The sequence below is a fragment of the Eurypyga helias genome, unplaced genomic scaffold (genome assembly GCF_000690775.1).
Source record: "Eurypyga helias isolate BGI_N326 unplaced genomic scaffold, ASM69077v1 scaffold4587, whole genome shotgun sequence".
In the NCBI taxonomy this organism is placed as follows: domain Eukaryota; kingdom Metazoa; phylum Chordata; class Aves; order Eurypygiformes; family Eurypygidae; genus Eurypyga; species Eurypyga helias.
Window position 1 is genome coordinate 27933 of NW_010263524.1, and position 21422 is coordinate 49354.

Sequence of the window (21422 nt, forward strand, 5' to 3'; positions counted from 1 at the left end):
CGCAGAAGGCAGTTCTCTTTGCCCCTCCAGATCTGGTACTGAGAAAAGGTACTGAGATCTTAGGCTATGTTAGTCTGTCGAACAAAGAAGAGGTACTCAGATCTCAGAAACAAACATCTTCTGTTTGCACTGAGGAAATAAAGCATTTCGCAAGCCACGTCTGATAGCCAAAACGGTATTAGGATAATGCCTGATTTAGGACATGCTTCCCCTTGCAACACAGATGTTTTAATCTCTAGTGATTCCCTGGTTTTGAACAGGTTATGAATGCTCATGCTTCTGTCACAAGCAATCCTCTATCTAACAGGGAGGAGGAGGAAACATCCACCATGAGCACATTACTATGCACTATGGGGTTTCTTGTCTCTTCTTCTGTATTAATATCATCAGGTATTTAATTCCAAGCATGACCCTGGGCTTAATGAATAACTAGTTTAACGTGTGACTGCTGTCAACACAGATATGCTCCTAGGTGGTCTGTTGATTTTTAAAAACTAATTGATTTTTTAAAAAATTTTAAAAATTAATATGCAAAAACCTAAGATAAAGTCAAAGCAAGCTTTTAGTAAGGTGTTTGTATGCTGATTCTGGTAGTGGAGGTTCAAAGTTCTACTGCACTATTAAATAGTTATTTTGCCTCATCTTCTTCATCCTTTCCCAAGTAATTTTCTAGAAGAAATTATAATTTTCACGAATAGAGCACTGAGTAAGGAGCACTGCTTGTCAGTGTAAGGTTTGGATAAGAACACATTTGAAATGGCTTATTTTTTCCCAGGTTCTTATCCCTAGATGACAAGCAATTACCTGCCACCAAATAAGTTAAATGCATATTTTTGTCTGAATGGCAATAATTGAAGCTTTTGCCTTCTGCTGAGATCATTTGTTCTCATAGTCTTCATGAACTGTGGTGGAAAGCCCCCTTCTGAAGGCATACCTGGGTGTTTGGAAAGGTCACTGCTGCAACACGTTTCCTTTGTTAGTCTTAAGCACTGCATGTCTCAGAAATTCCCTTAGGCCCAAGCACTGGGGACTGAGCCAGGAATGTCAAAGCTCCCGAGGCCGTCACCAATGGCTATAACATTCAACTGCAAATTGCCCAGTGGGGGTCTTAACTCATTTGGCTTTACTTATTGTCAGTATATCCAACAGACAGTTTATAGGAGACAGAGGCACATTGTTTATCCTGGTCTGGGATTAACGAAGAAGAAAAGGGGAAACATTCTGAATGCTGGAAAAATCTTTGTCTTGGCCAGAGGAGGCCGAACAAGATGGTTTCTTGTCTCTTGCTCCATCTCCAGACTGGCTGCTGCTACCCTATGCCCATACAAATATTCCCCAGACATGACTCAACAGACCTGCAGTCAATGTAAATACAGAGAAAGGAAGTCGTGCCTGATACTCTGTCATCCTAAAGTGATGGTGCTATGTGAGGAACGTGCCTTAATTACACTCAAAAACTTGCTTGACTTGCTGTTAACACAGGAGCGAGGTGCCAACCTACTGCCAGGGGAAAGTGCAGAGTCTCCATATGACTCTAAGTCTGTCTTGAGGGGAGCGGGATCTCGGGCGATGGCCTTTGTGGAGATTCTGCACTTGTAACTACATGTAGAGCACTAAGGGAAAAACAGGGGGGCAAACACCCTCCTAAGGCTGGGAAAGCAAAGAAGAAAGGCTTTAAACCTCAATTTTTACAGCATTTCTTTTAGGAGTACAAGTTTCTGCCACGAAGGAGACACTTGACTGGAGGTTTCAGAGTCATGTTTGAAGAGCTAACAGTTCAGAGTCTTAGAGTTTGAACACAGGCTGAAAAACCTCAAGGTCCTGTTTGAGTCTCCTACAAGAGAGTCATTGCTTTCACCATCAGTTAATATCTGACATGATTGTTAACTCAGATTCTCCATGTGCAAGGTGAAAAATTGCAGGCTGTGGTAGCAGGGCCAAGTTTGCTCTGAAGTCTGAGTGTAGGAGCTCAGCCTGGCCACTCAGGCTCTTGAAAATCTGTGGATAGCCAGTATCAGAGATGTCTGTGGAGCATTCATAGATCCTTTGGAGAGAGGAGAATGAATCTGCTACAAAAAAACAAAGCTGCTCTAAAGAAACTAGTGAATTTACTGCTTTTGCCCAGATGAGAGGGGAGACTGAAGGCATCTCACTACAACATGAACGTGAAGGGATAAATCTAAAAACCCTACAAGAAAATGGTGTCCTGATACTGATCTGACACAGCTGACAGAAGATAAGTGGCCTAACCTGAAGAGAAGACCTTAGCCGTGGATCTCCAATAACAGCACTGCATCAGCTCTATGCTCCATGTAAGAAATGTGAGCAGTAAGTGATGAGTGCAGGAGAAAACCTGGGCAGCAAGATGAACCCATTCAGTGTTAGAGGAGTGCATGCAAATTTGTATCAAGAACCAGATACTTATATAGCAGATTATATCTTATTTATGCTGCTAAACCCCTCCTGGAATTAGTGCTTCTCTTATATTCCTCAGTGGGATCTAATTAAATGTTGCCCAGTTTCTCACTCTTTCACAGTGGAAAATCTGCCCACCTGGTGAGGGAGGCTGCTTTAAGATGCATCAGCTCTGCAGACATCTGCTGGTTTTGGTTTAGTGCTCAATACTGATTTCTTATAGGAATTCCCCTTCCTTCTGCTAATTTCTGATTTGTACTCTTAATTATAAGTAACATATATAAGAGAGCCCCCAGTAATCTCTAGGCAGACTTCAGCTCTTTGGGTTGTTGGGCAACAGAAGAGTTAAAATAGTAAAAAGTTTCTGAAAACTTACCTCAGCCAAATAGGTGACCATACTCAAAGTAATATCAGCAAATGCTTCATGAAGGTAACGGCAAACCACATTCACCCAGGTAGCACAGTCCCTCGTATAGCTGTGTGTTTTATAAAGGGTCATGACATGGGCGAGATTTGATAGTTTGGGGTTCTTCTCCTCCAAACAAACCTAATTGAATATAAATGTCAAAACACATTAAGAACAAGGCAACTACATTTATAGGGTTTGAAGATGTGCAAAACAGTAAATAACTTTGATACCTGAGCAATTCTTTCAGCTATATCTTTACAAAACTGGTTTGGGCTGTCAAAATGCTGAATTAAGTGGGGCAGGAGACACAAAACATTCAGTGGAAAACCTGGAACAGGAAAACACAGAACAAATTGTATACTTTGGACAGCAAGAGCCACAGTGATCTTCAAGTTGGTGTTTCGTGGGAGGTCACCGTTTCAATATCACATTAGCCATACACTCACAAAGACTCTGTCTAGCTGTTCACGCCACCGGCCACGCCACATTTGTATTAAAGGGGCCTTAATTTGAAAATCTAGTGTAACATTCAGGCAACAGTACTGTATAAAGCATGAAACTATTTCTGCAAACACTACTGCACTAACAGGTATTTACAGGGCAAAATATCTCCCCAAAGTATATATTTTATTCCTGTGAGAGAGTATCTTTCCCGCTTAACCGGCTTACTGACAGTCTTAACTGGTGGCATTTTCATTACTGCTGCTAAAACACACAAAAAAATTCAGTGAGTTTGTTCACAAACAAACAACTGTTTTGGCCAGACTGCCAGTACAGTTTCCATTGGTTTATATTGTTCAAGATAATAATAATAATGAAACAAAGTTCTGACGTAACTGGTTGGATGATTGTACTCAAATGGCTGGTTTTTGAAGCTAGGAGATGGCCCAATGCCAAGTGCCAGCTGCTGCCGTTAGCGTAAGGGCTCTGTCTGGAGCTGGGATTCAGCTCTTCTGGACCAACTTATCACTCCAGGAAGTTGATGAACTATAGGCACTGACTGTAATAGGGAGCTGTAAACAAAAGCTCCTCCAGTTCAGATGGGAGCTTAGAGCTTAGAAGTCACAGAATCATAGAATCACAGAATGGTTTGGGTTGGAAGGGACCTTAAAGACCATCTAGTTCCAACCCCCCTGCCATGGGCAGGGACACCTTCCACTAGACCAGGTTGCTCAAAGCCTCATCCAGCCTGGCCTTGAACACTTCCAGGGATGGGGTATCCACAGCTTCTCTGGGCAACCTGTTCCAGTGCTTCACCACCCTCTCCAGGAAGAATTTCTTCCTCATATCCAGTCTAAATCTCCCCACTTTGAATTTAAACCCGTTACCCCTTGTCCTGTCACTACAGGCCCTTGTAAAAAGTCCCCTCCCAGCTTCCTTGTAGCCCTTTCAGGTACTGGAGAAGTCAAGAAACTGGATCTGGACACAATTGTTTTTTTTGGAAAGCACGAACCTGATCTATGAAAATGTTTGTTTTCTCACTCTCTCTCTTTCTACACAATTAAACAAGCTGCCTAAGTTAAGAGCATAATTCCCCTTGGCTTCCTCTACATCCAGGGAAAAGAAAAAGATAACTCCAGATGCTCCTGTCACAGCCCACGCCTGAAGAGTCGAACCGAAGTCTGGAACACCGGCACGACACAGGTGCTTAGGGATGGACACGCTGCTCATGGCATTCATCCCCTTAATCTGCGTCCAAGCTTGTTATGACTTAGTTGTGAAACCTGAACAATTGTCTTAATATCTCCGTTTCTGAGACAGAGGAGTAAATATCTGGAGCAATACAGCAACTCTCTTCAGGAAATAAAATTAAAAAGTGGTCACAACCTCAACTAAGTAATTGGGAATTGCAAAATGTTACCTTATTTCCTCATAACCCAGGCCTCCCCACTCACTAATGTGCTGTTGTAGTTTATTTAAAAATTGTACAGGAGTTTTTCATATATGTATTTATTTTTCTAGGAAAAATCCGATGAAGCACTAATATAAATCAAATAATTTGCAATATCCTGGAAATAAATCAATGAAAAACCTGGCCAAAATAGGTTCTAAAAAATTTGACAGTATCTCCTTACATATGTTTATTTTGTCAGCAGTTGGAAACTCCATATGCTACTGAGCACTAGAAATGAAATGTGAAATAATACTTGACCGGTCTCCTCTAAAACTTTTTTGTGCAACAGATTCACTTGTCAGAAACATGTTATATTGCTATGAAATTTCCAGAAAGCCCACCCAACTCAAAGCAAAAATGCATTATGAGAAAAGGATTCCATACTAGAAGAGAAAGAAAACCTGACATGTTTGGTTTTGTGCAGATAGCCTGATTAGGTCTGCCATCAGTGTCAAAGCAATGGAAACTGAAAGAGAGGACAGTATATTGGTTTTACCTATAGCTTGAGAGGAATCCACCATGGATATTCGAGACACTGGTGTCAGCAAACTGAAGAGCTGTAGCGTGAGATCAGTGGTAGTAAGGGAGGTGAATCCTTTCAGGAGTAGCTGCTGAAGGCCAGAGAAGTCTGCCCACTTCAGCTGTCCTTGCAACTTCTCCAACTTCTCCCGGTTTTCAGCTTTATCTAGTGGCAAATGAGCCAGAAGTTTATTCAGTAACCGCAATGCCATCAGATACTCAAACTCAAAATCCGATTCCATCAAAGCCACAGCAACCCAGAAGATGGTGGCCAGTAGGTTGGTTGGATTGTTAATATGGGATGGGTCAATGAGACTGTCCTTTAGAGAAGATGAACTTCGGGTTTTAGAGGACAGGCCTTGTTGGGTGCACGCCTGAATTCTGTCTAGCGTGGCACTGCGCGGCGGGTCTGAGGACTTGTCCACATCTCCAAACTTTTTGGGTACAGAGAAGCTCCTCTGGTGCCTGCTTCGTTCAGCGGTGGCTGTGTTACCGCTCGCAGGGTTCACGTTCAGCTGTCCTGTGCTCTTCCTGTTTGCAGTCAGTTTGGTGCTTGATGTTAAATCCGGCGAAGACGAGCTGAACCCAAAACATGTAACATACATCACAATGTGTGAATGCGCAACTTGAAACTTGTATGTGTTGGATGCAGGTTAAGTATTTATCAAACTGTAAATAACTATTTAAATAGGAAAATTAAACAACCATGCTGTGTATTGCAGCCTGCACTTTTTATTCCCTAAGTGCCCACAGACATGACTGAAGTGAAGTTCATGTGGCATTGTGCCAAACCAGAGCAGGATAGACTACAGTCTAGACAGGTAAAGAATAACATGGGGACAGGAGATACAGAGCTGTGAAGTGACTTGGGGAAATGCCCATATAATGGGGCAGTGGTAGAACTGAAAACCATCTTGGTCTCCAAAATGCCCTCATCAGTGGAGCAAACCCCAAACCTGGCACAGCTGGCAGGCAAACTGCACAATGGCTTGCTGGCTAACGTGAGAACTGTGGGCAGAAAAGAACAGCACATCTCAAGCAGAATCACAAGTATGCCACGTTAGCCTCAAGAAACTTGCCACGTGGCTGCCTATGTTCTCACTCGTACAGGTCCTTCAGAAAACTTGCTGTCATTGCATCTTCCCCTGCCTGTATAGAATCATAGAATGACAGAATGGTTTGGGTTGGAAGGGACCTTAAAGATCCTCTAGTGTTATGGACACACGGGACAAAATTAGTTTTATTGAGGAGAACAAACCACAATCATTTATTTCTGGGGGAATACTTCATCTGAGAATGACAGGTTGTATGAAACCAATATTCCAAAGAACGTGCTTCTTCATAGATACGTTTTCAAATATATGGTACAAAGGTGAAAAAACTCACAGTATTTTTAAAGGATTTTCAAGTAAGTTATAGCCAAGTGGCAGCAAGGCAGAATTTACAATCAATCAGCATTATTTCAATTGCTGTGAAATTTGGCCGAGATGTGCTCTTAGTCTAACTGTCTGAAAGTTACAAACAAGCATAGTCTTATCAAAATAATTTTATGCTGTCAGACTGCAGAACTGCACACTTAATATCATGAGACACTGAAAAAAATAGGTACCATTAGGAGAACAGGCTCTTACCGTGATAAAACCGTCAGAAGATCACTGTTCTTCAAACAGTCAGACAGATTATCCACAGCAGCTTCCAAAGTAAGCAGTGCCTCCATTACATACCCCTGCAAATGCACGAGGTTATCCACTTCAACAAAGACATTCAAAATAGGGAACATTTAAAAATGTTCAGTTTATAAAAGGTACAGTTACCTACTGAAAACCTGTAATTTCTTCTGAAAAAAGAGCAACATTCACATCAATGCCACTGCCCTGAACATTAAAATGTCACTACGAATGTGTTTTATTTTCTGCCTCTGAATGATCTATGAAGGCACGCAAGAAGGGCACATATCTCATTAGGGCACGGTAACAGCACACAGAACCTCTGACTTGCAGGTCGCTGATTTAAATTCTGCACAAGCAGTTGTGACAGAATATTACTGTCATCTTGTGGCAGTTTCATTACCTAAGTAAAATATGGAGGCAATGTCAGTTTATCTCTTACTAAGAGCTACTAGTTCACTTTATTAAGTCTTGAATGTCACAATAAACAGGCTCTGATTGTAAAATTTCAGGAGAGAACAGTCTGTTTAGTTAAACCAAGTGAACATCACAGCTCACTAAGAAAGGACCGGATGAAATAAGGTCAGTGTAAGTTTTGTATTGCTATGGATGGTGTGGGTTTCTTTATTCCAAAATACGTTAGCATTTGAGAAATGAGTGGTGTCTACTCCATGTTGTCAGATTACATCAGCAGATGGGAAGATGGGATGCTTCTGCACAAATTAATGAAGTGAAAAGGGAAAAAATGGTCATTGTGAAGATTTCATTTTGAGTGTCATTTACTAGATGATTTCTAGCTGTTCTCTTTAGAGCTATGTAAGGCTCTAATAGCCTGATGAAGGATTTGATAAGGTATGTCTGGATGCAGTAAACTCAGAGGTAACCTAACCTTCTCTAAGGTCACACTGTACTTTGCATCACTTGACTCCAGAACACCCTCTTAAAACAGTAATTTTAAATTAAATATATATTATATCAACCATACTAAGAAGCATTTTGTACACATGCATACCTGAATCTCATCTCCATGCTCCCCAATAACTTCCACCAATCTTGACAGGAGGTCAGACAATGCATGTGCAGACAGGGGCTGCTTTAGGGCCCTGAATATCTGGAAAGAGCGACCTGCGTAATGTCTCGAAGAGCTTGAAAGAGCTGTTTGTAAAGCAACTTCACTCAGATGCTGCTCCAAATGAAAACCTAAACAAAGGAATAGTATTTCAATTTGTTTTGGTTTTCTTTTTTTTTTTAATGACAGCCTCTACTGTGGGTCCTAAACAGGCTGAACCAACTGTAGTATATCTTGCAAACCCTGTGTGAAATGGAGATGCACAAATATCTGGGTTTGGGAGAATTTCCCACTGTTTACATTTATTTCACATAGAATGTAAGAAAATAAACTGCAAAACCAAAATTGTGAGTCTGCAAATGCTTGTCAGCAAAATGCTGAAATTCTTCATCTGATTTAAATTTTTTTTGGACAATTTCTGGACAAATTTTTAAGCCTGCCTTTATTTTTGTTGGCAGCAACATGGTAACTTCTGAACACTCCCAAACCTAAAGCCAAGCTGAATTAGGAGTCTTTCTATAGGCTTCCGTAGGCTTTGGGTAAGATCTTAAATATAAATAGTGATCCTGCATTCTGCTTTGATCTTGGAAGATATTTAATTGGTGACTGTGTTGGTTTTCAAAATACAATCAGCACATTTCCTAAGCTCTAAAAACATAATAAATTAAAACCAAACTTTAATTGCCTGAAGAAATTTAACAAAGTACATTTACTTAGCAACTGTGAATCATTTTACCAACAGGACACAGAGGAGCTTTTATCTGGTAGAATCGCTCAAAAGGCTTTCTACCAACAGCTTTGAAGAAATGTTCAATCTAACATTCACAGAATCATAGAATCATGGAATGGTTTGGGTTGGAAGGGACCTTAAAGAGCATCTAGTCCCACCCCCCCTGCCATGGGCAGGGACCCCTTCCACTAGACCAGGTTGCTCAAAGCCTCATCCAGCCTGGCCTTGAACACTTCCAGGGATGGGGCATCTACAGCTTCTCTGGGCAACCTGTGCCAGTGCCTCACCACCCTCTCCAGGAAGAATTTTTTCCTGATATCTAATCTGAATCTCCCCTCTTTCAATTTAAACCCGTTACCCCTTGTCCTGTCACTACAGGCCCTTGTAAAAAGTCCCTCCCAGCTTCCTTGTTGAGCCGCCGTCCAACCCAACAAGATTTTTTAAAAGCAGTTCTTTCATATGTCATGCATCCTTGCTAAGACAGATGTTGTGGCAGTCTACTAAATCACAGGATAAGCATTCAGTGTGACCTTGAGGGAATATTCTTTTAGTTGTGAAAGGAAAAAGATGTACTACCTGATTTGGAATCTTTAAATACAGATACAACATGACGCAGAAAATTAGTAAGCTGTTCAGCACTCTTGGTGTTCTGGTTCTTGGGCGTGATATCTTCATGGCACCAAAGTGGACCAAATGCCCTTAAAGAAATACATAACCAAGTGCAAAATTTCTTTGAGTTACTTGAAATAAATGTCATCAGATAAAATATAGAAACTATAAAGGCAATTAGATAATTCCAGGGCCACAGCCTGATAAACATGCAACTGAAGAGAATTTTATCAGCAAAATAAAAGTAAATAAATATTCCTATGCTGCCTTTTACAAAACAACTTTTAAAATATGTTACGCCATTTAGAGAGCAGCATAAACAAACCCCTGGTTTTTAATTTAACATTGTGTCTAGGATCTGCTGGCTGTAGATGGTAGTTAATACTAGTTTCATTATGGCCTTTCACTATGCCCTGTACAGTTCCTACCTAATTTTGTAATAATAAAACTGTCTTCTTCCATTAGTTCATCGTTAAACATAATGCAATCAGTCAATTAAACATTTTATTCCTGTCAGGCAAGATGGTTTTTTGTTGTTCCTGACACTGTAGTGCTTTCAAGTACTTACCTTCTTCTATAAGTATCAGTAAAAGAGAAATGGGATTCTGTAATTACTATAAAAGCTTAGTCTTTTTCCTTTGAGTCTTTTAAGTTGCTACAGATAATTGTAGAGAAGACATGAAAGTATGCGTTTCAAGCACAAATGCAACCTCTGCTTATCCCCATTACCTGGTTGTCAGAAACTCAATTAATTTGTTTGCTTTCTCATCTGTTTCAGCAGCAGTGTCCATGTCCTCAACCTCCTGTGTAATCTGTGGGAGATTTCCACTGCTGCCTCCCAGACTGATACTGGAGGAGGTGGAGCTGGAGCTCAAGCCGGAGTCTGGCACCGGAGATGACTGGTATTCCCGCAGAAAGTCAAAGCCACCTGCCAGCAGGAAGGGAGGAGATAAAGATGGAATGCACTCTAGGGCCAGCATTACACACGGGAATGTCCACCAAGCAGCCCTTTTTCAGAGTCTGCAGCAGAAACCTTCTACTGGGAAACACGGGGAAAACCTGCAGAACACAACCACCCTCGAATGCCCATGGGAGTGAAAACAGCACTTTCTTTCTCCACATGCAGAATTCAACATAAAATGAAAAATACCAAAGCTAAGATTTGTTTTTTACTACTCGAGGGCTACAGTACTTGAAAAAACAAATGTTTTGTGGTATTCTACAATGGGAAGTCTCTCTTTCTGTAAAGTAACTTCGAAGTTGGCTGCGTGCAGGCAAAGTTCAGCTCACTTCTCTAGGCTAGACTGGTGAGGAAAAAACCTCTGCAGGGGGCAATTTTTAGGGCAATTATGTTGTCCCAGTAATGGAAACCAAGACACAAATGTTTAAGGCTTCTGTTCAGCACCTTTAGTAAATGTAAACACTGGACTGCTCATACTAAATATGTTCAGCATTAAGGTTAAACATCCGAGTGAGGTAGGGTTCTGCTAGATCAAAAGGTTGTCACACAACTTCAGAGCTGGATTTAGAAACCAAGACCTCTTTTCTTAAGGTTAGACTGCCAGTCATCTTAGGCTGTGTCCACAACACAAAATCTGGCCCTGCAAGAAGACTGGAAGCAACACGGGCCTCTCCACTGACAAAACCTACTGCAGGTCAGAAGACTCTTACTTCAGTTGCCTGACATTATTATGTGGAACGAACCTGAGCAGAAGTGTTTTCAATTAGGATTCTTTGCTATAACTACCCACCCACACTCTCACTATTTATATTAGCTGACAAAAAAAAGAATCTATATACAAAGTTTTGATAACTTTGTGACTTAAGAGGCCCAAACACAGGGTAACAGTTATGTTTTTCAGAGACAGGAATGAACAGTTTTTAATTTTGGCAGAAAAGCAGTAATATATTTTTAATGTAAGAATTTTATTCTGTATTTAATAATTCATGGACAGGCATTGGAAAAGAGATCTACATAACTCAAGATGGGAAATTCACGTGGGAAGCAATCTTGCATGGACTTTATTAAGAATGAAACCTAAAAAGCCCAAATTAATTTACTGCATTTTTATGCATATCCCCTTCTTCTCACTACTCTAAAATATTTTTTTTCTCATTAAAAAAAAATCATTTATCAAGTAATATTCTTTATAAAGCCAAACTACCTACTGCTTTTGGTAGTATTCCTAAGGAACTATGGAAATGCCACTAATCTGATTATCTCTCCTTTTTGTTTTCCTCTGTATGGTAAAGTTCCTCACTTTCTCCCTGACAACTAATCCTTACCTCCACAACTCTACTCTCTGCTTCTGTGACTCCTTCAAATTTCAACAGTATGCTTGCTTTTAGTAATATTACAAGATAATAGTAAATGTTTCCAACCAACCCCTTAAAAGGAGGTTAACTGGTAAAATTAACAGAAGACCTGTTTCAGCAAAGGTCTGAAACAAGCCTCCTAATGCAGAACAGATTTCAGGACAGAAATGAAGTGTATCCATCTGTGATACAAAGGAGGATGTATATCATGTGAAATTTAACTTAATAATGGAAAATCTGAGCTGCTTCTCTTCCTGTGTTGGAATTATTTATTCATTTCTTTTGAAGGTTGAGGAGTGATTGCCCTCATTTAAAGCAGTCCTGGCTCCCTTAGGGGAAGTTAGAAAGTTATTAGCCATATTAATGTTTAAAATTCTACATTATATATTTTGCCTTACACCAGATAGCTTTCTTACTATGATGAAAAGTTATCTAATAATAATTTGCACACATCTCTAGGGTAGTTCACATGGAATTAATATTAATGCACGTGGAATTAATATTAATAGGAGCAGTTCCTATTTGCCACTTTACCACTTTAATTTACCGAAACTGTTACATTTGAGGAAAGTAACCTTGACATCCTACTTTCAAAAACCTCACGGTATAAAGCAACGTTCTTTTCTTCTTTTGCTTTATTACCTGTATAAAGATATTCAGGTAAGTATGCTGGTTGTACTGTCAGAGTCTTGGTCTCATTCATCTCTCTGGTCTGAAGAAGCACTGATGCAATGGCTTGATAGTTGCCATTGCAAGATAATGCAATCAAAAGGTGAAGCAGTAACTTTTTACTGTGTTCAAAGACCTCAGGGCGGTAATGGTCAAGGCCTGAAAGAAAAGGTTAGAGCAATCACTGGATATGAAGTAATAATAAACAAGTTCACATTCCAGAAATAGCAAAAATTCCAAGGCAGTTCATGGCAACAGTGCAAACAAACAAAAGACGCAATACTTCCGGACACAGTTACTAGTGATTTTACTTCAAATGTAAGTGTACATTCAGTTTCCAGACTGAGGTCCCACACAGGAGGTACAAAAGTATGTGTGGCAATACAACTTTATGCATTCTGTCTCTCTGCAGTGTTAATTTGACAGGGCTGGAAAACCTCTAAAGATGAGAAATTCTTGGCGGTGGTTGTAATTACACTGCTTACCCCGGTGTCAGGCCTTCTTGCGCAGACATCAGTTTTACAGTGAGTGCAGAATGACTTGCTAAGAAAGGAACTGACAGACAAAACCCCTTGAAAAAGAACTTCAGCTACAAGTGAGTAGCACGAGACATCAGCCGCTGGATCAGCGTGCAGAACTGATAAAACTGCACTCTGTGCTAGTAATCTCTTTTTAATTCTCTTTCATTATCTTATAGGATATTTATAAATAGTTTCTGAAGAATTGAATTGTTTTCTTCCTCAGCCACTCTCTTCTGAGGATATATTCCTCTTTAAAATCAGCTCCTTCAAGTGGCAGCAGCCAACAGGTCTTTCAAGTAGGGTGTTTTCTAATGTACTTCAGTCACACTGTTTTTTGTCTGTCCTGAAAAAATGTAGCTGCTCACACTATCACACTCTGAACAACGTGTCTTTGGCTCCTATGGGTAAATCTTTGAAAATTTTGTTATCCCTGGTCCTACTGATCTGCTCACAGCCTCCTCCAACTGGACCATGGCCAACCTGCCCATCTCTTTTTCAGCTCCTTCAGGTTTCTGCTCCTATTTCTCCTTTCTCCATTTCCTTGCACCTTCTAGGAGATAACGAACCCATCCTACCCTGTTCTAGCATAGACTGAAAAGGACATAAAAAGTTCTTTTAGTTGAAAGTAAATTTTATATCAGCATCACATGACTAAAGTCCCGTTAAACTCTAGGGCTGTCACAGATATGCTAAGAAGGACAGTTCAGTCTCTGGGCTTGTGCAGTGCTGGGCCCTTCTTTAACTTGGAAGAAGGTAAACTTCTGTGATGTGGACAGGTTTCCATGGGAAAGGAGCCTAGCTGCTCAACTAATTTCACACTGTGTGCAAAAGAGGTTTTAATTAGTAGATATTTTAATGCACTCCTGAGATAGGCAAGTTCACATCAGTAGTCTGCCTCTTCACTATCACTTTCACTATCAGTACTACAAACTATCCAATAGGCTATTACACACATACACTGAAAAATTATTTCATTTGAGTATTTTTTCATTCATTTCAATAAGTGGAAGGATACAAACTTTCCAGCTAGCCACCATACCACTTTCCAGTGCCTCCTCACATTCCAACAGGACAGAAACACTTCATTTTCAGCTCACATTCATACCTTTAGCATAACTTCTTCACTCCAACACAACAGAACTCTACTACAAAATACAGTAACATTTTCCACAGGAGGTATAACAACTCTAGGGAAACTGAACTTGAAGCCTGGAGGCTGCGATCTCATTTTACTTACCAGTAAACCAGTTACATTCAGTTACCAGTTAACATTTAGCTTTCATTTCACATTTGAGAATTGAGAGTTCTTAGCCAAGGGGCTGTCTCAAAAGGTATTCATAAATTTCTATTTATTTCTTATGAAAGAACGTAATGTTGAAACATTATTGCTTGAACAAATCAGTAAAGATACTTTTATAATGGATTACTAATAACTCTGTTTCTGCATCTGTTTATTTGCATGGCTCCCTGATGGCTCCTTCAAGGTGTCTTAACTGAATTGGCCACCCTGCTGCATACTACTCCTGTCTAAAGTTACTCATTTATCCTTGGGATAATTTCTAACTGCAAGCACCAGTTTTCTCCCACTTGTTACAAATCCTACTAAGATGCTGTTTGAGCAGTGGTTATTCATTTGATTACAAAATTACCCAGTTTTCTTTCAGCTCCCTCTTACACTCAGAAAGTTCACAGCAATATAAAAAAAATGGGCAGCCACAAAATAGGTTTAACTTTTAAGCAGAGAATATATATGAAATGTTGTGTTGAAACTGACACTGGAAACCCCATCCAACACGGTCCTGGCTGTGACCCTTGTGTTTCATTACAAGTCTCTTGAAATCAATGTACTAATATACAAAACGAGTATTTGTTGAGTGTGCGTTTTCCAAAATACCCTATCTCATAAAAAAATTTCAAAAAGAACAGTTGGTAAAAGGAGAATGAGGTATCTACATACAATATACTGAGGTATATCACATATATTCTACCACTATAACCTCCACATTTGATCTTTCTGCCCACTTAACAACAGACTCTTGCCAGATTGCCAGTGAGTAGACTTAGGGGTAACTATGGTGACTGAATGAGAAGTGGACTGCAACCTCCAGTTTATAGTAGATTTATTTCACAAGTGTCTGGCTGTGTTTATTTTTGAAAACTAGGATTTATCAACCATGAAAGTTAGAGAATGGCTTTAATGCTAAATATTCATGTGTTAAAAAATTAGGCCACTCACTTTTCATAAGTTAAGTGGCAGGATAAGGAATGTATCACCCTGCAGCTGAATTGTGTTATAGTGAAGAACAGACACAGCAGTGGGGAAAAGGCAGTGCCTCTGTGCTCAGGTATGTAAGGGAAGACACTGATGATGAAGTATTCCATTAGCAGTGAAATTAATGAAGCTTGCTTTCCAGTGATCTGTGTCCTACCTTCACTGTCTCTGCAGCACAGTCATCTCAGCTCTCTTACATAATATTTTTTCAAAAGCACGTTTGTGTGTAGCCCAGGTCTAAGGCATGTGCTCACTGCCCAGCTGTCTGTCACAAACCAGACCGTATGAAGGCTGAGTTTCACCTGCCTTTCTCGCAGTGGAGGGACTACAGTTTTTTTAGAGATACTTTAGGAAGTCAATCATCTTCCAATTTCTACCCAACTCTCAGATTTGGCCGAAATCCTCCAAAATATTCAAAAGCGTCAAAGATTTAAGACTAATTCCCAGACTATAATTGCCTCAGGCTTTTTTGGGTTTTATTTTTAGGAAATCATAATTAAAAACATGTAGTAAACACAACACTACAGCTTCAGCTAAAAGAAAGTAAAAGGACCGGATTACATTTATACTTAATTTCTTGTTCTGTTGGTCTTACCTAAAAAGAGAGCATGTAGCAATAAAGGGAGGTGAAGAGCCCAGTCTTCTCGCACACTGTGATCCACTACCATCTCAGTCATGAAGATGACAGCAATATTGCACCTGGAAATTAAATCACAGTATCAGTCTGAAACCTCTTGGAGATGGGAAAACTAACATGATGGCTATTTCTGAAGAAATGAACAATCTCTACACTTTCAACTTTGCAGCATTTCTTCTCAATGTGATTAATGCTGAAGCACCCTACTTACAGTATTGAGCAGGTAAGTACCTGTTACTGAAAAGAACACACTCACTGTCAGTACAAATTATGTCAAAGAGGGATTTCAGAATATGCATAGCCTAGTTAGAATAAAAGATCAAGGGGGGAAAAGTGCTATGAATAACAGCCACAGAGGCTTGGGAAAGAGAAATTTTACTTTTCTGTTTCAGTGGTTTCTTCAGTCTGACTCGTATCAGAAAGTGATGTCCTACATTGCAAATAGGCTTTCTGGTAGAAACCTGGCAGGATTGCAAGCCTTCACTGCATGCTGATTTTAGCACTGGGAGTCAGCAGAAATTGAAGGTATGCTTTTCAGATATTCTGAGCGGTGGGACAGTTGGATTAGTGTTGATCAACCAGTAAGGAGAAGCATCTCACTCTGTGAAATGTCAGCATGAGAAACTGCTCACCTATGAAGGGGTCCCCGGGGCGTGATGGTTTCTGGCAGGTAGTCCACAAGTGGTGCCCAACATCCTCCATTGTAAGGCATGGGTAGGGGATGTGGCTGTTTGGTTTCAACAATATTCAATAACCAGCTTGTATATGGAGAAACAGGATCATCTGCATGGAAAAGCATTAAAACAGAGTGCATAAAACCCAAGTCTGCTTACCCCTTTTGGAGAAATAATAAAACAGAGTTTATGCTATCATATCAGCTCAGCTGTTTGGAATAATGTGATGACATGAGGTTTGCAAATTCCTGTGTTCAATAACAACTGATGCATTTTTAATCCTTCTTTCACGCTGCTGGAAATTAAACAGATTCTAAGCAGACAGCACTGAATGGTAGGAGCTGGAGCTGAATCCCTGCTGTCACTTAGTAGCTTTTGATCCAGATCACAAAGCACCAAGCAACAGACCTTCTCTTCAAAAACGAGAGAAAAGTTCAGCCAGGAAAGCTGCTGCCAGAAGCCATCTGCTGCAAGGAGCTGTGTACCAGCAACTCCTCACCAGCGCCCCGCTGAGCAATGCTACAAAGGCAGAAGTCAAATGTCCTGATTTAGGTAGGAGGCATAAGGAATGAAAAAGCATCTTCAGGGTAATTTTCTTTCAACAGGGATGAGTTATCTCTTGAATTTCTCAAAGATGTGTGTAACGGCTGCATTATGACAGCTGCCGTATGTTAATAGGCAACAGTTTTTTTCTTCCACCTGCTTATCTGCACTGATGTGGGTCAAGTAAGTTATTTCCATGGCTTCTCTCAGCTGCACAGCTTTGTTCGTCTCTCCTGCGTTTTGTTCCCTCTCATTCTTCTTGATTTTTACATCGGCCAGTTTTTATTTCTCAGGTCTGGCAGTCTGCATTGCACTGTCATGGGAAGTATCCTTTCCAGGCCCGTTCTTGACATATATCCAAACACTGCCCTTCGTGAGGTTTTAATGACAGCACTATTTTTCGCTCCATTTGTTGTTTGTTACACTTCTGCATTTTAGTTAGGTTTGAAACTCTCAGCACTTTCTTTTTTTTAACAGCATGAATCTGATGCTTGTTGGCTTTGCCACAGGAAACGAAACTGGTTTGATGCCTACAAACGTATCAGAGCTAGCTTTTTCTAATGCACAGCACTTCTCGGTTTTGACAAAATGTCTTCAGGTTTCCAGATTTCCAGAAGCCCTCCAGTGCAGTAGCTGCTCCTTCAATTATTACTAAAATGCCAGCTTTATCTCTCCCATTCTTCAGTGTTAGTCTTCCAAGGAGCACTTTAGATCTTTATGATTTAGACTCTACTTATTTCTCTCATCCTCTGGATGATGATTTACTACTACAGACAAAGAAGAATAAACTGACCTAATAATGTAGCAAAGTATAGCATTTTCACATATTCATCTTCTAAGGATTAACCAGACAATGTTTGCCAGATGCCTTTCACATAAAAAGCATTGGACAGTTACTATTTATTACTATCAACTTAAGTGCTGCACATAAAACTGCTTCATGAAGACCACACTAAGGCCTAGCTCCCCATCCATGTTTTCACAGGGTTATGTGCAGACTGAGAAAAAAAAAGAGGCACTTTGCACCAGTAAGACACTATCTTAGGCTGAACAAAAAAGATTCTGTGCTCAAGAGGTGTGTTTCCCATTTATGTCCTCCGCAATACACGTATGCTCAAGTAGACTGGAGAGAAGAAAGAAGTCATACCACCAACTCTTTTGCAGCCTGGGCTGCCTGCCCCAGGGAATAAGCTGCAATTTCTTAACAGAGGTTGAATTATTTATCTTGAAGAATGAAAAATGGTGTAAGAATTACTCATCCCTTTTAGAGTCCTGTATAAATGTCAGTAGCTAAGTAAAATGTTTTTTAGTTTACATGTAAGTATTTGTCTATTTGCAGAAGGAACCCCTGTGAGAAGCAAACCTTGCATAAATATTCACCCTACTATAAAGCTTGCAGGTACAGGCAGGAAAAAACCTTTGGGCACCGGCTTGAAGAGACATTCTAAAAGAGCAAAAAAATTTCAGTAGTTTTTAGCCTTTTATTACTCTAAGCTCCTGTCAAAACCAGCTACTTGTGAAGAATGCTCTGATAATATAAATATTATTCTGTTTTGAAAGATTGTTCATGCAGATCAGATCAGCGCTGTTGCTCCAATTAACATCTGCTGAAGAATTTATAGCAGCTGCAGCACTAGAAAGCCATAAGAAAAACAAGGCAAGTGTTCTAAAAACCACTGAGTTTGATATGCTGCACACTTTTTTGTGTATTTAAATACTGCACTATGTATATACACAGTATTTTGTAAACATTGTGCTTCGTAATTACAAAATACAGTTGTTGATATCCATTAAATTATCCTATGGTATTGTATGTGCCAGTGTTTCCACATTTTGCAGAAAAGTATTACTAAAAAATTACTCAGAATAAAGAATATATACAGTCTTTACTTTTTATGCCAAAATACTGTCCCAAAATGGTGTCTGTAGCACAAAGACAAGACATTATAGCCTCTATGTTATTTGACCTGGCTTTGTTCAGCCAGAAATAGAAGTCTATAAAAAAGGCTTGCCTTTTTCACATGTGGTTATGCCTTAACTGAAATCTGTAGGCCTAACTGAAATGTGGTTATGGCCTAACTGAAATATGTAGATTGGCTTCCTTACAATTCACTCCAGAAATGAATTCAAACCATCCAACTCCTGAAATTTACACTGTCATTCAATAGTTGACAGAAATGTTGGTTTTCTTCGGAATCCCTCTGAGCATCAAGTGTCCATTTATAGTTCTTTGAGCAGAAATACAAGCGTTTTCAGGAGGCCTGTCTCACCCTCCACCCTAGCACAGGTTTGCACAGCACAGCCAGAAAACGGTTGGAGGCAGCAGAGAATAGCTACAGAGGAGATAAGGTCTCATTTGTGGAAAATCCTGGATCTGTCCTTCATGCTCATAGAACAGCACTTGATTTGGAAGGAAATACAGGTGAAGGGCGCAGTTCAAAGTACTCGCTGTAATGCTCTTGGAGATCATTTGCCTTGCCTGTATGAACGGTTCAAGGTGTTACTGTCTAGAGGATTCTCTGCTGTTCCTACTGTGAAGTTCTCTGGCCTTTAAATAGGTTTGACTGAGCCCATGATTAAACAAAGGAGATTAATTAATTAAATGAGGTATGAAGGTAAAATAGGGATGCTCACTGTGTGGTGATGCTGCACTACTGTTTATACAGAACTTAAACAGAGAGCCTCCACCAGTCATACGAATGTTTCCCTCTCTCACCAAAACACCAGAAATTTCATCAAATTGAATAATAGAACTTACTTTTGTCATCATCGTAAGATCCTCCGGAGCTATTACTGTACCTTGATTCAAGTCGGGTATGTGCTCTGATGACATTACTGAACCTTCAAATGCAAGAAAAATCCTCATTAAAAACACAGACTGACATGAAACATCAGGACTATATGCTTACTCTAGAAAAAAACCCCATTTCCATACACACGCACTTTGATACGGGAGTAGACAGCAATGTGAGTGTAATGTTTTCCACAAAAGATTTTTGCAGTCCGTCTCTGGGGAGTTCTAACAGTGTCCTGCTCTGTGTCACAAGCTTTTGAAATTTAGCAGCGGGAAAAAATCACTTTGTGCACATGTCATTTTCTTGAGGCTAGAAACCGTGCTAAGGCTGAACTCGGATATAAACTGTTCACAGCAAGTATTTTTTCACAGTTCATGGGTAAAATTCTGGCAACCTGCTAGAGCAGTAACTGACTGACGAGTCCAAAGTCAAGCCCGCACAGGTATCAAGCAGCAAAAGCTGCAGCAGATCACCAAGAGGAAAACCCAGCAACTGCCAGAGCAGATCTAGCAGAGGAGTTAAGGAATATGAGAGCCAGAACAAGCTGTTCGCAGCTCTCCTCAAAGCTGCCTCAGATCCACGACAAGCTAATTTTTACTGCTGATCTCCTTGGGCTTCCTTCACCTCCTTGTGCTTTTGTACACTTGTCAGTGTAATTAGGCCTGAAGAGGAGGGAGAGGAGTCATGCAGGAGGCTCTCACACTACAAGGATGTAAAAACATCATAATTTCTGCAAAGCTAGAAAATTAATGACAAATAACCACATTAAAGCAACTATCTCAAACAAAGCCAGGTTGACCGTTCTCTGTGCATCATTCAATTCAGTTTCTTACTACTGTGCATACATATCATTGCAGGGTATTTAATTATACATTAGCGGATTATGCTGTTTTCAAAGTATGTCTGTCTCGTAAGGGTACAACAAATTCATTGTGAAGGTGACAAAAAGGCATCATGAGCCATCCTAATTCTGCCATTTTCTCTTTCCAGTAGCTTTTTCTTCCATATTTTAATAAATTCCTTTAATAAATGCATATAAATGGGCAATTACTGACATTTTTATCTGGCACACCTACAAAGATAAAGAAAAATATAAAAGAATGAAGTTAAGAAAAAAAAATTTGAAGAAATATGCAGTGATGAATTCTGTCCTGTACGAAACAAATGGAGAATACAGGTCATAGATTACTTGAGAGCAGGGCATTTTACATCATATTGAGTCAACATAAAAACATAGGCATCTTCTGATTAGCTTCATATTATTTAACAAATGCCCACATTTATGAGAATAGTTTGCTTACATTCCAATACCTTCTGTAAACATCCATTTAATAAGTCTTCTCACCTGAGGTCAGTGTTAATGGACACTGTTAAGACTGACACATTGGTTGAAGTGTGATGCACTTACAGCTTCTACTGTCTTTGATAACATAAACAACAGCAATTAATTCAGGCTCATTAATCTACTTTTTTTTTCTGAGAAGCCTTTCACCAGGAATCAGAATACCAATGTCATAACTTTGTAAACTTACTTTCATTTTTATCATACAGGGTGTGGCAGACTTGAATGCCAAGAAACTTTTTGGAGTCACATTTTAAATTTGTGGAAGACAAGAACCCCTGAAAATGCAGTTAGATTTAAAGTAAAGCAGGAGATGCTTATCTTATTCTTATTTTATATTT

The 21422-nt window shown here is 39.8% G+C and overlaps 1 protein-coding gene across 1 annotated transcript in view; it reads right to left on the reverse strand.

Annotated features, from left to right (window-relative positions):
* LOC104505513 (protein furry homolog) overlaps positions 1-19785 on the reverse strand; it is a gene marked incomplete at both ends in the record, with an annotated part of 46282 nt that extends 26497 nt beyond the window's left edge. Inside the window, 11 exons of the mRNA XM_010156056.1 lie at positions 2792-2962; positions 3055-3152; positions 5215-5816; positions 6869-6963; positions 7917-8104; positions 9280-9401; positions 10042-10240; positions 12271-12456; positions 15686-15789; positions 16360-16510; positions 19703-19785. Of these exons, the coding sequence (XP_010154358.1) occupies positions 2792-2962; positions 3055-3152; positions 5215-5816; positions 6869-6963; positions 7917-8104; positions 9280-9401; positions 10042-10240; positions 12271-12456; positions 15686-15789; positions 16360-16510; positions 19703-19785 (1999 nt within the window). The remainder of the gene's footprint in view (positions 1-2791; positions 2963-3054; positions 3153-5214; positions 5817-6868; positions 6964-7916; positions 8105-9279; positions 9402-10041; positions 10241-12270; positions 12457-15685; positions 15790-16359; positions 16511-19702) is intronic.
* Positions 19786-21422: the final 1637 nt, after the last annotated feature.